This window comes from Dipodomys ordii, unplaced genomic scaffold (assembly GCF_000151885.1).
Source record: "Dipodomys ordii isolate 6190 unplaced genomic scaffold, Dord_2.0 Scaffold58, whole genome shotgun sequence".
NCBI lineage: Eukaryota > Metazoa > Chordata > Mammalia > Rodentia > Heteromyidae > Dipodomys > Dipodomys ordii.
Genome location: NW_012267274.1, coordinates 3721567 through 3735237, shown reverse-complemented (window position 1 = coordinate 3735237; position 13671 = coordinate 3721567). Strand labels below are relative to the sequence as shown.

At 50.9% G+C, this 13671-nt stretch overlaps 1 protein-coding gene across 2 annotated transcripts in view; it reads left to right on the top strand.

Moving 5' to 3' along the window:
• The window catches only part of Dock1 (dedicator of cytokinesis 1), a 437833-nt gene that overhangs the window by 405536 nt on the left and 18626 nt on the right, over positions 1 to 13671 (top strand). For both annotated transcript variants that reach the window (XM_013021945.1, XM_013021944.1), the window contains exons 43-47: positions 1693 to 1777; positions 6205 to 6291; positions 7616 to 7792; positions 8746 to 8829; positions 12603 to 12740. In XM_013021945.1, coding sequence (XP_012877399.1) covers positions 1693 to 1777; positions 6205 to 6291; positions 7616 to 7792; positions 8746 to 8829; positions 12603 to 12740 — 571 coding nt within the window. The remainder of the gene's footprint in view (positions 1 to 1692; positions 1778 to 6204; positions 6292 to 7615; positions 7793 to 8745; positions 8830 to 12602; positions 12741 to 13671) is intronic.

Genomic DNA, 13671 nt, shown 5'->3' with positions numbered 1-13671 from the left:
GGGTGGCTCAGTGGTAGATTGCTTGCCTTGCATGCCTGAGGCCCTGGGTTTGATTCCTCAGCACCACATAAGCAAAAAAAGAAAAAAGCCGGAAGTGGCGCTGTGGCTCAAGTGGTAGAGCGCTAGCCTTGAGCTGAAGAGCTGAGGGACAGCGCCCAAGCCCAGAGTTCAGGCCCCACGACCGGACCAAAAATAAAAAATAAAATAAAAATTTAAAAAAAGAATCACAGGAGCAAAGGAGGAAAGGCAATCGTGTGTGTGTGTGTGTGTGTGTGTGTGTGTGTGTGTGTGTGTGTGTGCGTGCGCGCGTGTGATAAAATCTCAGGTGGGGTAGAATTCTGCTTCTGGGCAGAGCCCACACTCCACCCTGACCTAGTTTGAGTGGACCCACTGAGGCATGGCTGATTGCATTGTGAAAAATAGGAAAAGAGGTTCCAACGTTTGTTCCCCCATCACCTTGCCGTGGTCATGGCGATTTGTAACTTCATGAGTCTGCTGTCCTGCTCTGAGGGAGTGTGTGTGCCTCTGAATTGCAGCGATATGACAGGGTAGAAACATCTGCCTTTGCAGATGGTTCTTTGATGTCAGTAGTTTGCTTTTCTATTTGATCTGTGTCCTGCTGGAAGAATTAACCTCTTTGATGGCCCGCTGGTCCTTGGGACCTGCTTGCTCTGCACCCTGAAGTGTGCCGGCTCCTTTGGCCTTTCATCATGTCTGACCTTCCATCAGCAGCCATGCAAACCCCCGGGCTGGACTGCTTGTGGGTGGCAGGCTGGTAAGAGGAGCATGGAGCCACCAGCAACTATACAGGTCCTCCCATGCTTTGTCGTGCTGCTCACCAACACTCAGGATGACAGCAGTTCCTTATGTAACGTCTTTGGCATTTGGGGGGGAGTCTGCAAATTCTGTATCCTAGAGAGCTGAAACAAGTATTATTAAAAACAATGAACACAAGCTGGGTGCCTGTAGCTTGTGCCTACTACTCAGGAGGCCAAGATCTGAGGATCCCAGTTTGAAGCCAGCCAGCCTGGGCAGGGATCTTATCTCCAATTAAACACCACAAAGTTGGAAGTAAAACTGGGTGCTGGAGCCTCTTGTCTGTAATCCTTGCTACTGAGTTCTGAGGATCACAGTTCAAGGCCAGCCTGCACAGGAAAGTCCATGAGACTCTTATCTTCAATTAACCACTAGAAAACTAGAAGTAGATCTGTGGCTCAAGGTGTAGAATACCACCATTGAGTGAAAAATCTGAGGAACAGTGCCCAAGCCTTGAATTTAAGCTCCAGTACCAGCATACACACACGCACATACACAATGAGCACAATAATTTTTACATAAAAAATATCAAATTATTAAATTGTCTAAATACTTTACTAAGTTATTGAATTAAACTCCTAAAGGATTCGTGCTTAAAAGGATAAACACTATTTATTGATTGTGCAAGCCCTTGTCCTTTCCCGTGCGTTACCTTTCCATTCCCAGTGCCAATTACCCCCTGGAGACCAGCAGGAATAGGAAGAAAGTGAAATCTCAGATGATCTTTCTATCTACCTACATTTCTCTCATGAGACCATCAGCTGCAGGTCACTGCTGGGAATGCTTTGGCCTTCAGTGTTTGAGACAGGACACCATGTCTAAAAGAAGATTGGCTACTTTTCAGGTAAAATTTCTAATGATTATCTGTCTCTACAGTTTTTACAGGGTGAATGAAGTCCAGAGATTTGAATATTCACGGCCAATCCGGAAAGGAGAGAAAAACCCAGATAATGAATTTGCGGTAAAACACACACACACACACACACACACACACACACACACACAACATATATCTGTATTTATTATTTATTCACTACTGAAGCAAACTACTCCTTCCCTACCCCTTCCCCACCCCCCAAAATACCCTTAATTTTACCACTGAAAATGCTTAGGAAGAAATGTAGTCTCAGGACTACTACAGACAATATAGAATAGAATAATTTTGATAGATGATATATTGGCAGATGATGGATACATAGATGATAGATGCATAGACATGCAGGTAGATGGCATATAGAACATAGACAGACAGACAGACAGATCACAAGATGCCCAATGCTATGAAGGTGCTGTGTTTGTTTCTGTGTTGGCCTTCCTGCTCACCCCAGTCACCCGTATCCCTGGTTACAAGTACAGACTTCCCAGACCTTCTCCAGTGACAGTGGTCAGATGAGCTGGATCTAGAAGAGATATTCACACAATCCAGAGCCCAGCCTCAACCTCCCTGTAGCTCTCCATGCCGTAACAAGGATTCCACCCAGTGCTGCACTTTACGGGCTATGTGATTGTATTATGGACTGTGCACATTATGGTTTGTACAGTTGTGACCCTAAAGATTTCCAGACATTACCAAATATTTGTGTCTTGTTGCCAACCACTGCATGAGTATCATGGAAATAGTAACATATATCCCCTTAACCTTTCATGATGGATACAGTGCTCATGCACCTGGACCAATCAAAGTTCAAAGCCAGCCAGGGCAACTCATTGACAAAGTTTCATCTCAATAAACAAGCTGGATGTGGTGGTGGGAGATGGAAGGCCTTGGTCTCAGACAGCTCCGGGCAGTAAGTGGGAAGGCGTACCTGAAAAATAATTAAAGCAAGAAAGGGCTCAAATGGTAGGCCTGCCTAGCAAACAAAAGGCCTTACATTCAAAACTCCAGAGAGACAAGTTATTTATCCAAACCAGCATAACGGATTCCATTGGTAACATACATCAGATGCAGCAGCTCTTAAGAGTGTGAACACTTCTTCCTCCTGCCCAGACGCCCTCGGGAGGCTCCTCTGTGTGCTCAGATCGTGGGATCCCTTAGCCTCAGGGAGCCCTAGGGAGACCAGCACCACTGAAATAGCTGTTTGGCTGCAGGCTGGCTGGCTCTGGAGTCAGAGGTGAATTAACACCTGTTCCTGAGCCAGAGCAGAGCTCCAGCGTGTCCCCAGGGCTGCCCCAGGGAGGGCGCCCACCTCTCCCCGGGAGTCCCCAGCTTCCTCATTGCCTGTCCCTCCTCCTAGAAGCCACCTTGGGGACATCCCCCCCTGCTCTGAGGCCAGTGTATTTGGATAATAACTGGAGCCTGGAGCTGCAGGAATCCTAAAAATCTATAACTCCGTTCTTGTCAAGATTGGTTGCTGTTTCTTGGCGAATGCCAGCATCCTGGCTTTCTTGGTTAAGTGGTGCCTGCAGCGAGACACCGTCTGGACACACGTGGTACGGACACGCTTGCCAGGGTAGCGGATGGCTAGGGAATGTGTACCTTGAGCAGTTACACCTTTCCTTATGCCATGCCTTTTGGCTTCCGGATTTACACATTTCCCTCCCATGTCTCCCATCTGGAGACGTGTGTCTCTTTAACACTGTGAGGAAAAGACACAAGGAGGTCAAGCGAATTGCCAACGGGGCATGCCGCGAGTCACGGGGCGCACCGCAAGACGGAGCCGAGCTAAGAATAACTGAGACTCCTGACGTTCTGAGCTGTGCTAAGCCTCAGAGGTCGGGCCGGCTTCTAGATGTCTCTGAAATCCCCTGATGGCCCCTTTTAGGCCCTCACATAAGATGGTTGCGTGCTTGACAAAGCCCGAGGCTTCCAGATAGTGTGTGCTGGAAAGCCTCTTCTTCAGGGAGCCTGGTCGCCTCGGGTCCCAGGGCTGGTGGCTGAGACTTATCTGTGACCACTCAGATCTCTAAATCTTAAGGAAGTCCTGCAAGCTAGGGCATCTAGGGGGACACTGATATGGCTGGGTTAGGAGGAGCTGGCCAAAAGCCCAGGATGGACCCAGGGCCCTGTCCGGGTATGAGGTGGGGAGATGCAGGCAAGGGTGGCAGACCAGCTCCCCTCTTGGGCAGGTCCCCAGGGAGCTGGCCTGAGAGACAGAAGCCCATCTCTGTCCCCAGGTACCCCCCCCTTTTTCCCTGGACTCTCAGAGGTTTCTAAGATTCAGACCAGCTTTCTAGAACGGTCGTCCATTGATCTCTGTCCGGACTCTTGTTAGTAGACTCTGCTCTGGGAAGAGGGAGGGAACATCCAGAACAGTAGTCTGTGATCCAAAGCTAGACAGGCCCAAGTCAGCGGTGGCATGAAGGGTTATGGTTTGCCCCTGGCGCTCAGCCGTGATGGGAAGAACTGTGCTTGGCATCGCACTGTCCTGCCATGTGTAGTGGACCACTTCACAGAAATACCTGTTACAAAATGGCACTGTGGGTTTTGCTTGGTTGGTTGGTTTTCCAGTCTTGGGGCCTGGGTGCTGTCCCTGGGCAACATTTGTTTGTTCATTTGTTTGTCTGGGGTCCTGGGGCTGGAACTCCTGGCCCAGGCACTGTCCCTGAGCTTTTTTGCTCAAGGGTAGCACTCTACCACTTGAGCCACAGCTCCACTTCTGGCTTTTTTGGTAGTTTATTGAAAGTCTCATGGACTTTCCTGACTGGTTGGCTTTGAATCGCAATCCTCAGATCTTAGCCTCCTGAGTAGCTAGGATTATAGGTGTGGACATCTGGCTTGCTTGCTTGTTTGTTTTTGGCAATACATGGGGCCTGGTCTTCGCTACTCAGGCATGTCACAAACTTGAGCCACACCTCCAGACTTTATTTTCTTGGTGATTTCTGAGATGGCGTCTCACAGTTTTGCCCTAGCAGGCTTGGCAGCTGGTATGGTGCCACACACTGCCATGCTGAGCTGTAAAAAATAAAATTCTTGTAGTAGTACTGAGTTTTGAACTCAAGGCCTTGCAGTTATTAGGAGGCTTTTTTGCCACTGAACCTCAGCCCTGTTCTACTGCTGGTTATTGCTGAGATGAGGCCTCACTTCCTGCGCAAGTACCTGTCTGATGACCTACCCACGTTAAGCTTTCCTTCACAGCTGGGATTATAGATGGGTGCCACCATACTCAGCTCTCAGTCTCAAGATACTTTCTGCCTAGGTTGACCTCCCATGTCACTAGGATTACAGTGTGAGCCCCCAGCACCTGGCATACTCAGCTTCTTATTAGTTCACATAATCTTGTGACCTTTATGCCTGACTGGCTTTGAGATACATTTCTCCTGATCTCTACCTCTAGGATTACAGAAATGAGTCACCACATTCAGTGCTAAATGGTATTTTTGTTTAAAATATGCATAACATGTCAGATACAACACTTTGTAAGAAGTCTTGAAGGATGGATACTAAAATGTTTAGCTTACCTTCTCTGCAGAATGAATAACTTTCTCCCTTCTATTTCCAAATCTTTATGTTCACCTGTAAATACATACTACTTTCATGTATGTGTGTATGCCTGTACTGGCTCCAAATGAGGGCTGGGCACTGTTTCTTCGTTCTTTCTCTCAGGCTGATTCTCCACCACTTGAGCCATAGCTCCATTTCTGACCTTGTGCTGATGCACTGGAGTTAAGTTGAGATGGTCAGATCTCAGCCTCTAGAGTAGCTAGGATTACAGGTGTGAGCTACCAGCACCCAGCATATTAATTTGATTAAAATGCAGGCGTTCAATAGTGGATTATATTAAATCCTATCTCTTAATGCACCATTTTGAGTTTCTCTTGAAACCTCAGTAAGACTTTTGCAAAACTCAGTTGAAATCTTCTCAGAACTTCTTTCTTTTCTTTCTTTCTTTCTTTCTTTCTTTCTTTCTTTCTTTCTTTCTTTCTTTCTTTCTTTCTTTCTTTCTTTTTTCAGTCATGGGGCTTGAACTCTGGGCCTGGGTGTTGTCCCTCAGTTCTTCAGCTTAAGGCGAATGCTCTACCACTTGATCCATAGCATCACTTCCAGTTTACTGGAGATAAGAGTTTCACAGACTTTCCTGCCTGGGCTAGCTTCGAATTGTGATCCTCAGATCTCAGCCTCCCGAGTAGCTGGGATTACAGGTGTGAGCCACTGGTACCTGGCCGAATTTCATTTATGGAAGAGGGACCCCACTTGTGTTTAGAAGGACTGATATCTCCCCTGCTCTCCTGTTATAGTCTTTGCCATACACGTGAGAGCTGGGCAATATTGGCCCTGAAAGGGACCACTCTGCCGTGTGCTGTGCTGCCAGGTGGAATCTGACTCCCGAGAGCCCCGTCCATGGCTCATGCCTGCCTGGCCCAGACACAGCTGGACCTGGTCCTGGAGGAGACCTCCACACCAGAGAGGGCAGAGCGTTCCCCTAACCATGTCATGTGTTCTTTTCGCAGAACATGTGGATCGAGAGAACCATATACACTACAGCGTATAAGCTGCCAGGGATCTTAAGGTGGTTTGAGGTCAAATCTGTTTTCATGGTAAGGGCACCCTTCAGAAGGGCCTGCTACCACCCCGCCCTGACCCGCCCTGACCCGCCCTTCCCCCGCCCTTCCCCCCCCCCCTGACCCGCCCTTCCCCCCAGCTGGAGCCTGGTGGTCCCTGTGGCTGGCTGCAGGTCCTGTGGAAGGGTCAGTGTCCCCTCACCCAGCTCTGGCCCCGGGAAGAGCCTTGGAATCCCACGCACCTCACGCCCGCTGCTAAGAGCAGCCCAGGACCTCTTTCTCCCTCCTGCAGTATTTCATTTCAGTCATAGCTGTGATGTTTTGACAGTTCCCTCCCTTAAGTAAATGAGAAGTTTAAAACAAATTCCCATTTACATAAACTCCTTACCAGATCTTTCTTCCTGATGGTTTTTATTACCATTTACATGACAAACAACTTAATTAATAGTACTTGCTCATTTCAAGTAAAAATAGCCTGAAAATACACCCCTCTCTGGGCATTTTTTAAAAGAACCATCATTTCCTTCTCCCTCGCTTTAGCCTGCCTTGCTGTGGGGGCAGTTCCATTTACAAGAAGCTCACATCGCAATGCCGTGGGACGGGTCACGTGTACCAAAGTGTCATGGCACACACTCAGAGACCTGTTTGAAATATGTTGTTCTTGTTTTTTTGCTCTGTGTGTGTGTGTGTGTGTGTGTGTGTGTGTGTGCATGTACATACACTGAGGCCCTAGGCACTATCCCTTGGCTTTTCCACTCAAGGCTCATGTTCTGCTTGAGCCATAGCTCCACTTCTGGTGGTGAATCGGAGAGAAGAATCTCATAGACTTTTTCAGTCCAGATTGGCTTCAAACTGTGGTCCTCAGATCTCAGCCTCCTGAGTAGCTAGAATCATGGGCTTGAGCTACCCGCACCGGCTGAAATACATTTTTATCTCTGAGTCTTCACTGGACCGGATCCTGCCCCTGGGGATGGTACTCACCATTTCGCTCTCAGTGAGGCCTCCTGCAATTCTCTTTCCAGCCAAGCCCACCCTCCTCCTTCATGCACGTCGGCTTGGGCCCCCCTCCCCCACCTACGGGCCTGTAGGAAGGAGCCCTGGGCTCTCCTGCGTGCCCCTCCTGGGGACATATTCACTTTAGCTTAGGCAGATGGAACCCTGTCAGGCCTTACGTGTAACAGTAGGTTATAAACAGGTACCGATCTGGATACTTCTGCCCACATGGCTTCTGACACCTGGGATGCTGGGATACGGAAGCTCAGCAGGTGGAGGGAGCCTGGGCTTTGGTGAGGGTGCTGTTCAGGGGAGAGCAGGAAGCCTGTCCCCCCCCAACGCCGCTCCGGCCTCCTCATCCTCGCAGGTGGAGATCAGCCCGCTGGAGAACGCCATCGAGACCATGCAGCTGACCAATGACAAGATCAGCAGCATGGTGCAGCAGCACCTGGACGACCCCGGCCTGCCCATCAACCCCCTGTCCATGCTCCTGAACGGCATTGTGGACCCCGCCGTTATGGGAGGCTTTGCAAACTACGAGAAGGCACGTGACACCCCTGTCCTCCTCCCCACCCTGCCCCGGGGCAGGCTGAGCCTGCTAGTCACAACTCCCAGAGCATGAGAGCTTCTCCATGTCCCTGAGCCACCTCAGCAGACACTGGGCTCGAGGCAGCCCAGGTGGTCTGCAGGGATGGAACGTGAGGCCGGATGCTGTCATCCTCAGCCTGAGAGTCCTAGTGGCCCGTCCACACCGGGCTAGCTGTGGAGAGGGCCCTTGGGTAGCTTTCAGCTGTGGGATGATTAGGCCCCACTGTTTCCACTGGAGAGACAGACAGGTCTCCAGAGGTTTAAACGAGGATGATGACCCTGGCCTGGCCAAGGAGCTGACCCGCTGATCTCCCTGGACGGTAGCTCGGTAGGAATGGGCAGAAGTTGAAGGTTGTGGGGTGTGGACTAGATCAGTCTGCCCACGTGTGGACTCTGCCGGTTCTGTGCTTCTTCCTGTGGTGGTTTTCCCGACGCAGCCACAGCACAGCTGAGCAGTTGGCCAAGGTGGGTTTGCTCATGCCAGGTGTCCTCATAGGCAGTGCTTCTGTGATCTTCTCTAGAGAAAGACTGAGGCAGAAAGGCCAGCACCGGAGATAGTGCTATGGGGGTGGAGAAAAGCAAGTCAGGCCTTGGCAGGTGTAGGGTGGGGACTGGGAGGGCCGTACTCACTGCCGTCTAGCAAGACCAAGCGGCTCAGGCCAGCTGGAGATTTGCTGGACTCTCAGGACAGGATGCCATCGGTAAGTGGCCACTGTGGCTGCCCAGACGCTCTGTCCACCACTTGTGCTTGACTTCCCTGGCCTGGCGAGGGGGCCTAACACTGAGTCTGCCAAGAGCTCAGGAGGCCAGGGTGGGGCCGTCTTATGCCCAGCTCTTCTCCCTAAGGCCTGGTGTGTAGAACCCCATGCTGGATGAGCTGCTACTCTGAGCACTTCTGTCTCTTCACAGGCCTTCTTCACAGACCGGTACCTGCAGGAGCACCCTGAGGCCCACGGGCAGATAGAGAAGCTCAAGGACCTCATAGCCTGGCAGGTAAGATGTCTCATGAAATCCCCGCACCGCCGAGGCCGGTGTGGAGGCCTCTGGACTGAGGTCTGAGTGCCTCTGAGTGAATTCCCAATATGATCCCCTCAGATAACCGCCCTACACCACCCCCACAGTTCACTCTCAGCTCAACGCTTGGGCTACACTGTCAGCTTGAACTCCCAGGAAACTCTCTTGCAAACATGCAAGACGTCTTGGCTCCCCTTGGTGTCTTAGCTGCTAGGAAGTCTTTGTGGTGGTACGACACAAGAACATCAGGGTGAGCCCAGAGCCCTGGAGCCCTGGCCCACCCAAAGAAAGGCCCGGTGTGATTGCTGAAGTCCTCCCACCTCGCTCCCTCTGCTCGGAGGCTGCGAACTGGGAGTGGCTTCTGGTCTGTCTGCTTCCCCAGCTTCATTCTGCATATTATTTCCTTCCCACTCACTTCTGGGACCCCTGAAGAGTGCCCTGTGTTCCGTTACCCAACAATGATTTCTTTGCTTGGAAAGTAAGCCTCTTGTTGGGAGTGGTCCTTTTATACCATGATTAGACAATAGATAGATAGATAGATAGATAGATAGATAGATAGATAGATAGATAGATAGATAGATAGATACTAAATGTTGAATGCTGTAGACACTAAACACAAAACTCCTGTGAATGCTGTAACACACACAAAAAAAAACTAGTTTGGTCTGCAGAAGTTCTATTGATTTCCTCCCCCCCCCCCAAGCTTTTACAGCAAATTGGATTTTTAGAGTTTTAAGTCCTATCGAGGAAAATAATTTGTTCCCTAGAGAGCAACTTTATGTCAGCCTTGTGCCATCACCCCTACTAACTATATTAAAGGAGGGATTCTAAAGCAGCTTGCAGGAAAGTTGAACCAGTTTTCTAGCAACTTCATTAAATCAAAGGGGGAGGGAAAATACATATTCAGAACATCACCTGTGATTTTGTTTCATTGGCAAATGTTTTGGAAACCCCTGTCTTCCTATCAGCAATTGAGTGTTGTGTTCATTAAAAACCATCAGAATGCTCTGTGGTGGTTTTGTCCACTAGCTGACTTGCTTTGAGGTTTCTCTTGAAGCAGATTTCCTCCTGGGAGTCCCAGGACTTGTGTGCGGTCTGTGTGACCTGTGTGCGTGTGCAAGCCACTGGTCTCCCATGCCCCCGCAGCCCTTGGTGGAGCCTGGCGGACTGGCCCTGGCAGTGTCTCTGTTCTGTGAGCTGGCTCTGAAGTAGAGGGTGGTACTGACTGAGCTGCCCGCACCAGGACCGAAGTCAGGCCAGGTTGTGAGGCACGTCCCGCAAGGCCCGGTGCTCTCTTCCCACCAGTGCACCTGTTGTTGCTGAGTGCTGGGAGGTGAACCTAGACAGCTCCCATCACACTGCTGCCATGCTACATATTTCTCCTTGGACATGGGTAAGATCAAACTGGCTTGTCACCACCCGCCTCACCCCCCAGCCTCTGACAGGAGCCATCCCTTGGCCAGGCCTGGTGCCCTCAGAGCCTGAAGCAGGGATTTCACATGCTCTGCACCTCTGGCCAGCCTTAGGTCTGGGCACCAGGAGATCTCATTCAGCCTGCAGGCTCCTGTTGAATAGCTAGTGGTAGACTCTGGGGAAGTCCTTGCTTCTGGCTTTGGGAAGCACCTTAGAAATGCAGATTCCTCCTACAGCCAATTAAGGTTCTTGGGGTACACTTGCTGGGCCGTGAGGTAATCCTTAATGGAGTTCAGGAATTTGCCTGATTTTAAATCATAGCCATGGCAGAGCCACCAAACTAAAGGGCCTTCAAAGACCATTGCAGGCCCTACGTCTGTGTCTTCTCTGTGTAATTTAGATACCACAGAATCTTTTTATTTCCGTTCATCTACAATCACAGCTGTCGTTGAGCCCCAAATAGTCATAGCCCTGAGGCAGATACTATTCTTTCCCTTTTGTTGGGTGGGGGAGGAGGTAGACAGGGGCAGTACTGGAGTTTGAACTTAGGACTTCGTGCTTGCTGGACTTGCTTGAGCCCACAACTCCAGCCTAGCTTTTTGCTGGCTATTTTGGAAATGGAGTCTTGAGGACTTTTCTGCCCAGGCTGACTTCTAGTCACAGTCCTCCAGATACAGCGTCCTAAGTAGCTGCGTTTACAGCCACCAGCACCTCACTCTAAGAAGGTTTTAGCCAGTCCACTTCATTTGCCAGATTGCAGGTTAAATAGTACCAGTGCACAAAATAAGTACTCTCCACTCTGGTCCAGCTGGTAGCTTCTTTAATGCAAAGAATCTGATCAATAAAAGACTCATTATAAAGACAAAAAATAACCAGCAGAAAAATGATTAGATTGCATTTTGCTCATGTGAACAAGGCCGTTCTAAAATGCCACAGGGGGCTAGGCTAGCAGTCCTCATGTGGAGACGGCGTTCCCGCCCCCACTGGCCTTTACCCCCGATAGTTACAACCCATTTGCCATGCTCCTCAAAGTTGTCCCAGCATGCCTTTGCCTTCCCCCAAAGCAGAGGCCAGAAAACAAAAGGGCTCCACAGTGAGCACTCGCAGTGCTAGCCACGAATGCCGGGGAAGCTGCCTCTGCATGTGAAATTCACATGGAACATTACGATGCCGGTCTATGTTACAGTCGCGCCTACATGGTGTCCCAGAACAGGACAGTTGGCGTGTGTCTTGGGTTTAGTCCCAACCGTCAGCAAAACCCCCTTTTGTGCTAGTGCCACCTGAGAGCAGGCTGGGGACCGTGTGGACGGGGGGGGGGGAGGGACGCTCAGGGAGCCCCCCTGGAGTGCCAGGAGAACCAGCAGCCGCGGGGTATATACGGTATAAATGTCAACGAAGTGCATCTCACAGGTTGACTCATCTTGATAAGATTTCTTGAATTTGCTCCCATAAAATCCAAGTGCCTACTTATTATCTCTCTTCTTGATAAATGTGCTCCTTTAGATTGGTATTCTGTCCTATTAGGAAACTCTGCTTTTAATCGGTATTTCTATTTAATTAGAAATGAGTGAGAGGCAGCCTCTTCGTGCACTGAGAAGTGTCTAGTGCCCAGTCCGCGCAGGTAGCTATCTTCTACCTTTAGACACGTTGGGCCGGTGTGGGAGGCAGAGGTCAGGGACGGAGACCTCCTGTTCCCACCTCGGCTCAGAGGGTCTGTGCGGCCGAGAGAGTGACAAGGCTTCTCACTGCGGCAGGAGAGGTCAGTGCCATGGCCGCTCTCGGGGATTGAAATGTCGGCATGCATGTCTTGTGACAGCAGTGTTGGCAGAGAAGAGATTATTTTTAGTCTTCGGAATGAATAAATTTAGTTTTCCTTCCTACATCAGAATATCCAGTGGGACTCTAGATCACGTCATTAGATTCTCGTGGTTTAGAGTAGGGTTCTCAATTACCTGTAAAGACAATATTCTTAACTAAAAATTGTTGGTCTCCAACGTGACCCTTTGGTCACAGAAAAACATGCAACTGATCAGATTCCAAGTGCATTTCTTCCCCAACGCCAGTGAAAGGCGCCAGAGAGTTCCCTCTGGGCCAGCAGAGCATAGGAGCCCCGCAAGGCAGTGGGTCCCCTCACCCACCTGGCCCCGGCAACACACCAGTGCACCTCGTCTAAATATCTTGGTCTTTGGGGGTGATGAGAGCTTAATCCATCAGCTTGATTTAGAAACACCAAGCCGAAGCAGGTGCATCTTGTATCGTGCCCTACCCATCCTGAAGTGTATCGCTCTCTCTAGACCACACACCCCAGAATCGGGACCATGAACCTGTATGTTTTTCAGATTCCGTTTCTTGCTGAAGGGATCAGGATTCATGGAGACAAGGTCACAGAGGCTCTCAGGCCGTTCCATGAGCGAATGGAAGCCTGCTTCAAGCAGCTGAGGGAGAAGGTGGAGAAGCAATATGGCATCCGAACCATGGTAAGCAGGGGTGCCACGCTGTGCTGTGCCCGCAGTGGGGAAGCTGGGTGTGCACGTGAGAGACCCGGGGCCCGAGAGAGCCCAGCCTTCCTTGTCTGTGAGTTACCCATCCATCCACCTCCTTCCAGAAATGGGAAATGTTGGCATGAGTCACCATTCTTGGATCTGCTCCAGTCACCTGCTGGGCAGTCGGCCCTCAGTGGTGGCACTGTGGACAGAGACCCACGTCACACAGCAGGTCTCAGGCCTCCAGGCACGCTCCACCCGCACAGGGCAGCACACGTGTGCCCAGTCCATGGGGTCAGCCCCTACGCACGGGAGCCGGGAAGGGAGGAGAGAGGAGGTTCTGAGGCTGAAATGAATGCCAAAGGCTCACCTGCTGGATGAATAGACATGGTCCAGGCCCAGAGGGAGGCGGGAACGGAGCGGCGGGCCAGAGGCCACACAGACGCAGGCGCATCAGGGCAGAGGAAGGAAGGCCCGGCCTCCAGGGTCAGGAGGCCCCTCAAGGGCAGGATGACGGTAGAATCTGGCCTTCTGATGAGCCGGTGGAAAGTGTCAGGGCTGCGTCAGGAGCCTGACAGAAGCTGCTTAGGATTTTTAATAATGCAAAAAGCTTTGCAGTAGAAGTGATCCAGATGCGCTCCTGCCTGGCGTGGCTAGGCCCTGCGTCCAAGGCTCAGAGCTGGCATCCTGAGACGAGGGTGTCGGGAGTCCTGGGCCCAGGTAGTCAACAGCGCTCGGGCTACAAGGCCAGCAGATGGGAGCCTGCCCAGCGGGAGGCGCAGCAAGTAACCAGGCTTGGAAGCAGGGTGCTTCCCTCCCCCTCCTCCTCTCCCCTCCCCATCTTCCTCTTCCCCCTTCTCTTCCTCTCCCTTTCCTCTCCCTTCTCCTTCCTCCTTCCCCTCTTCTTCCTCCTCCTCTGCCTCCT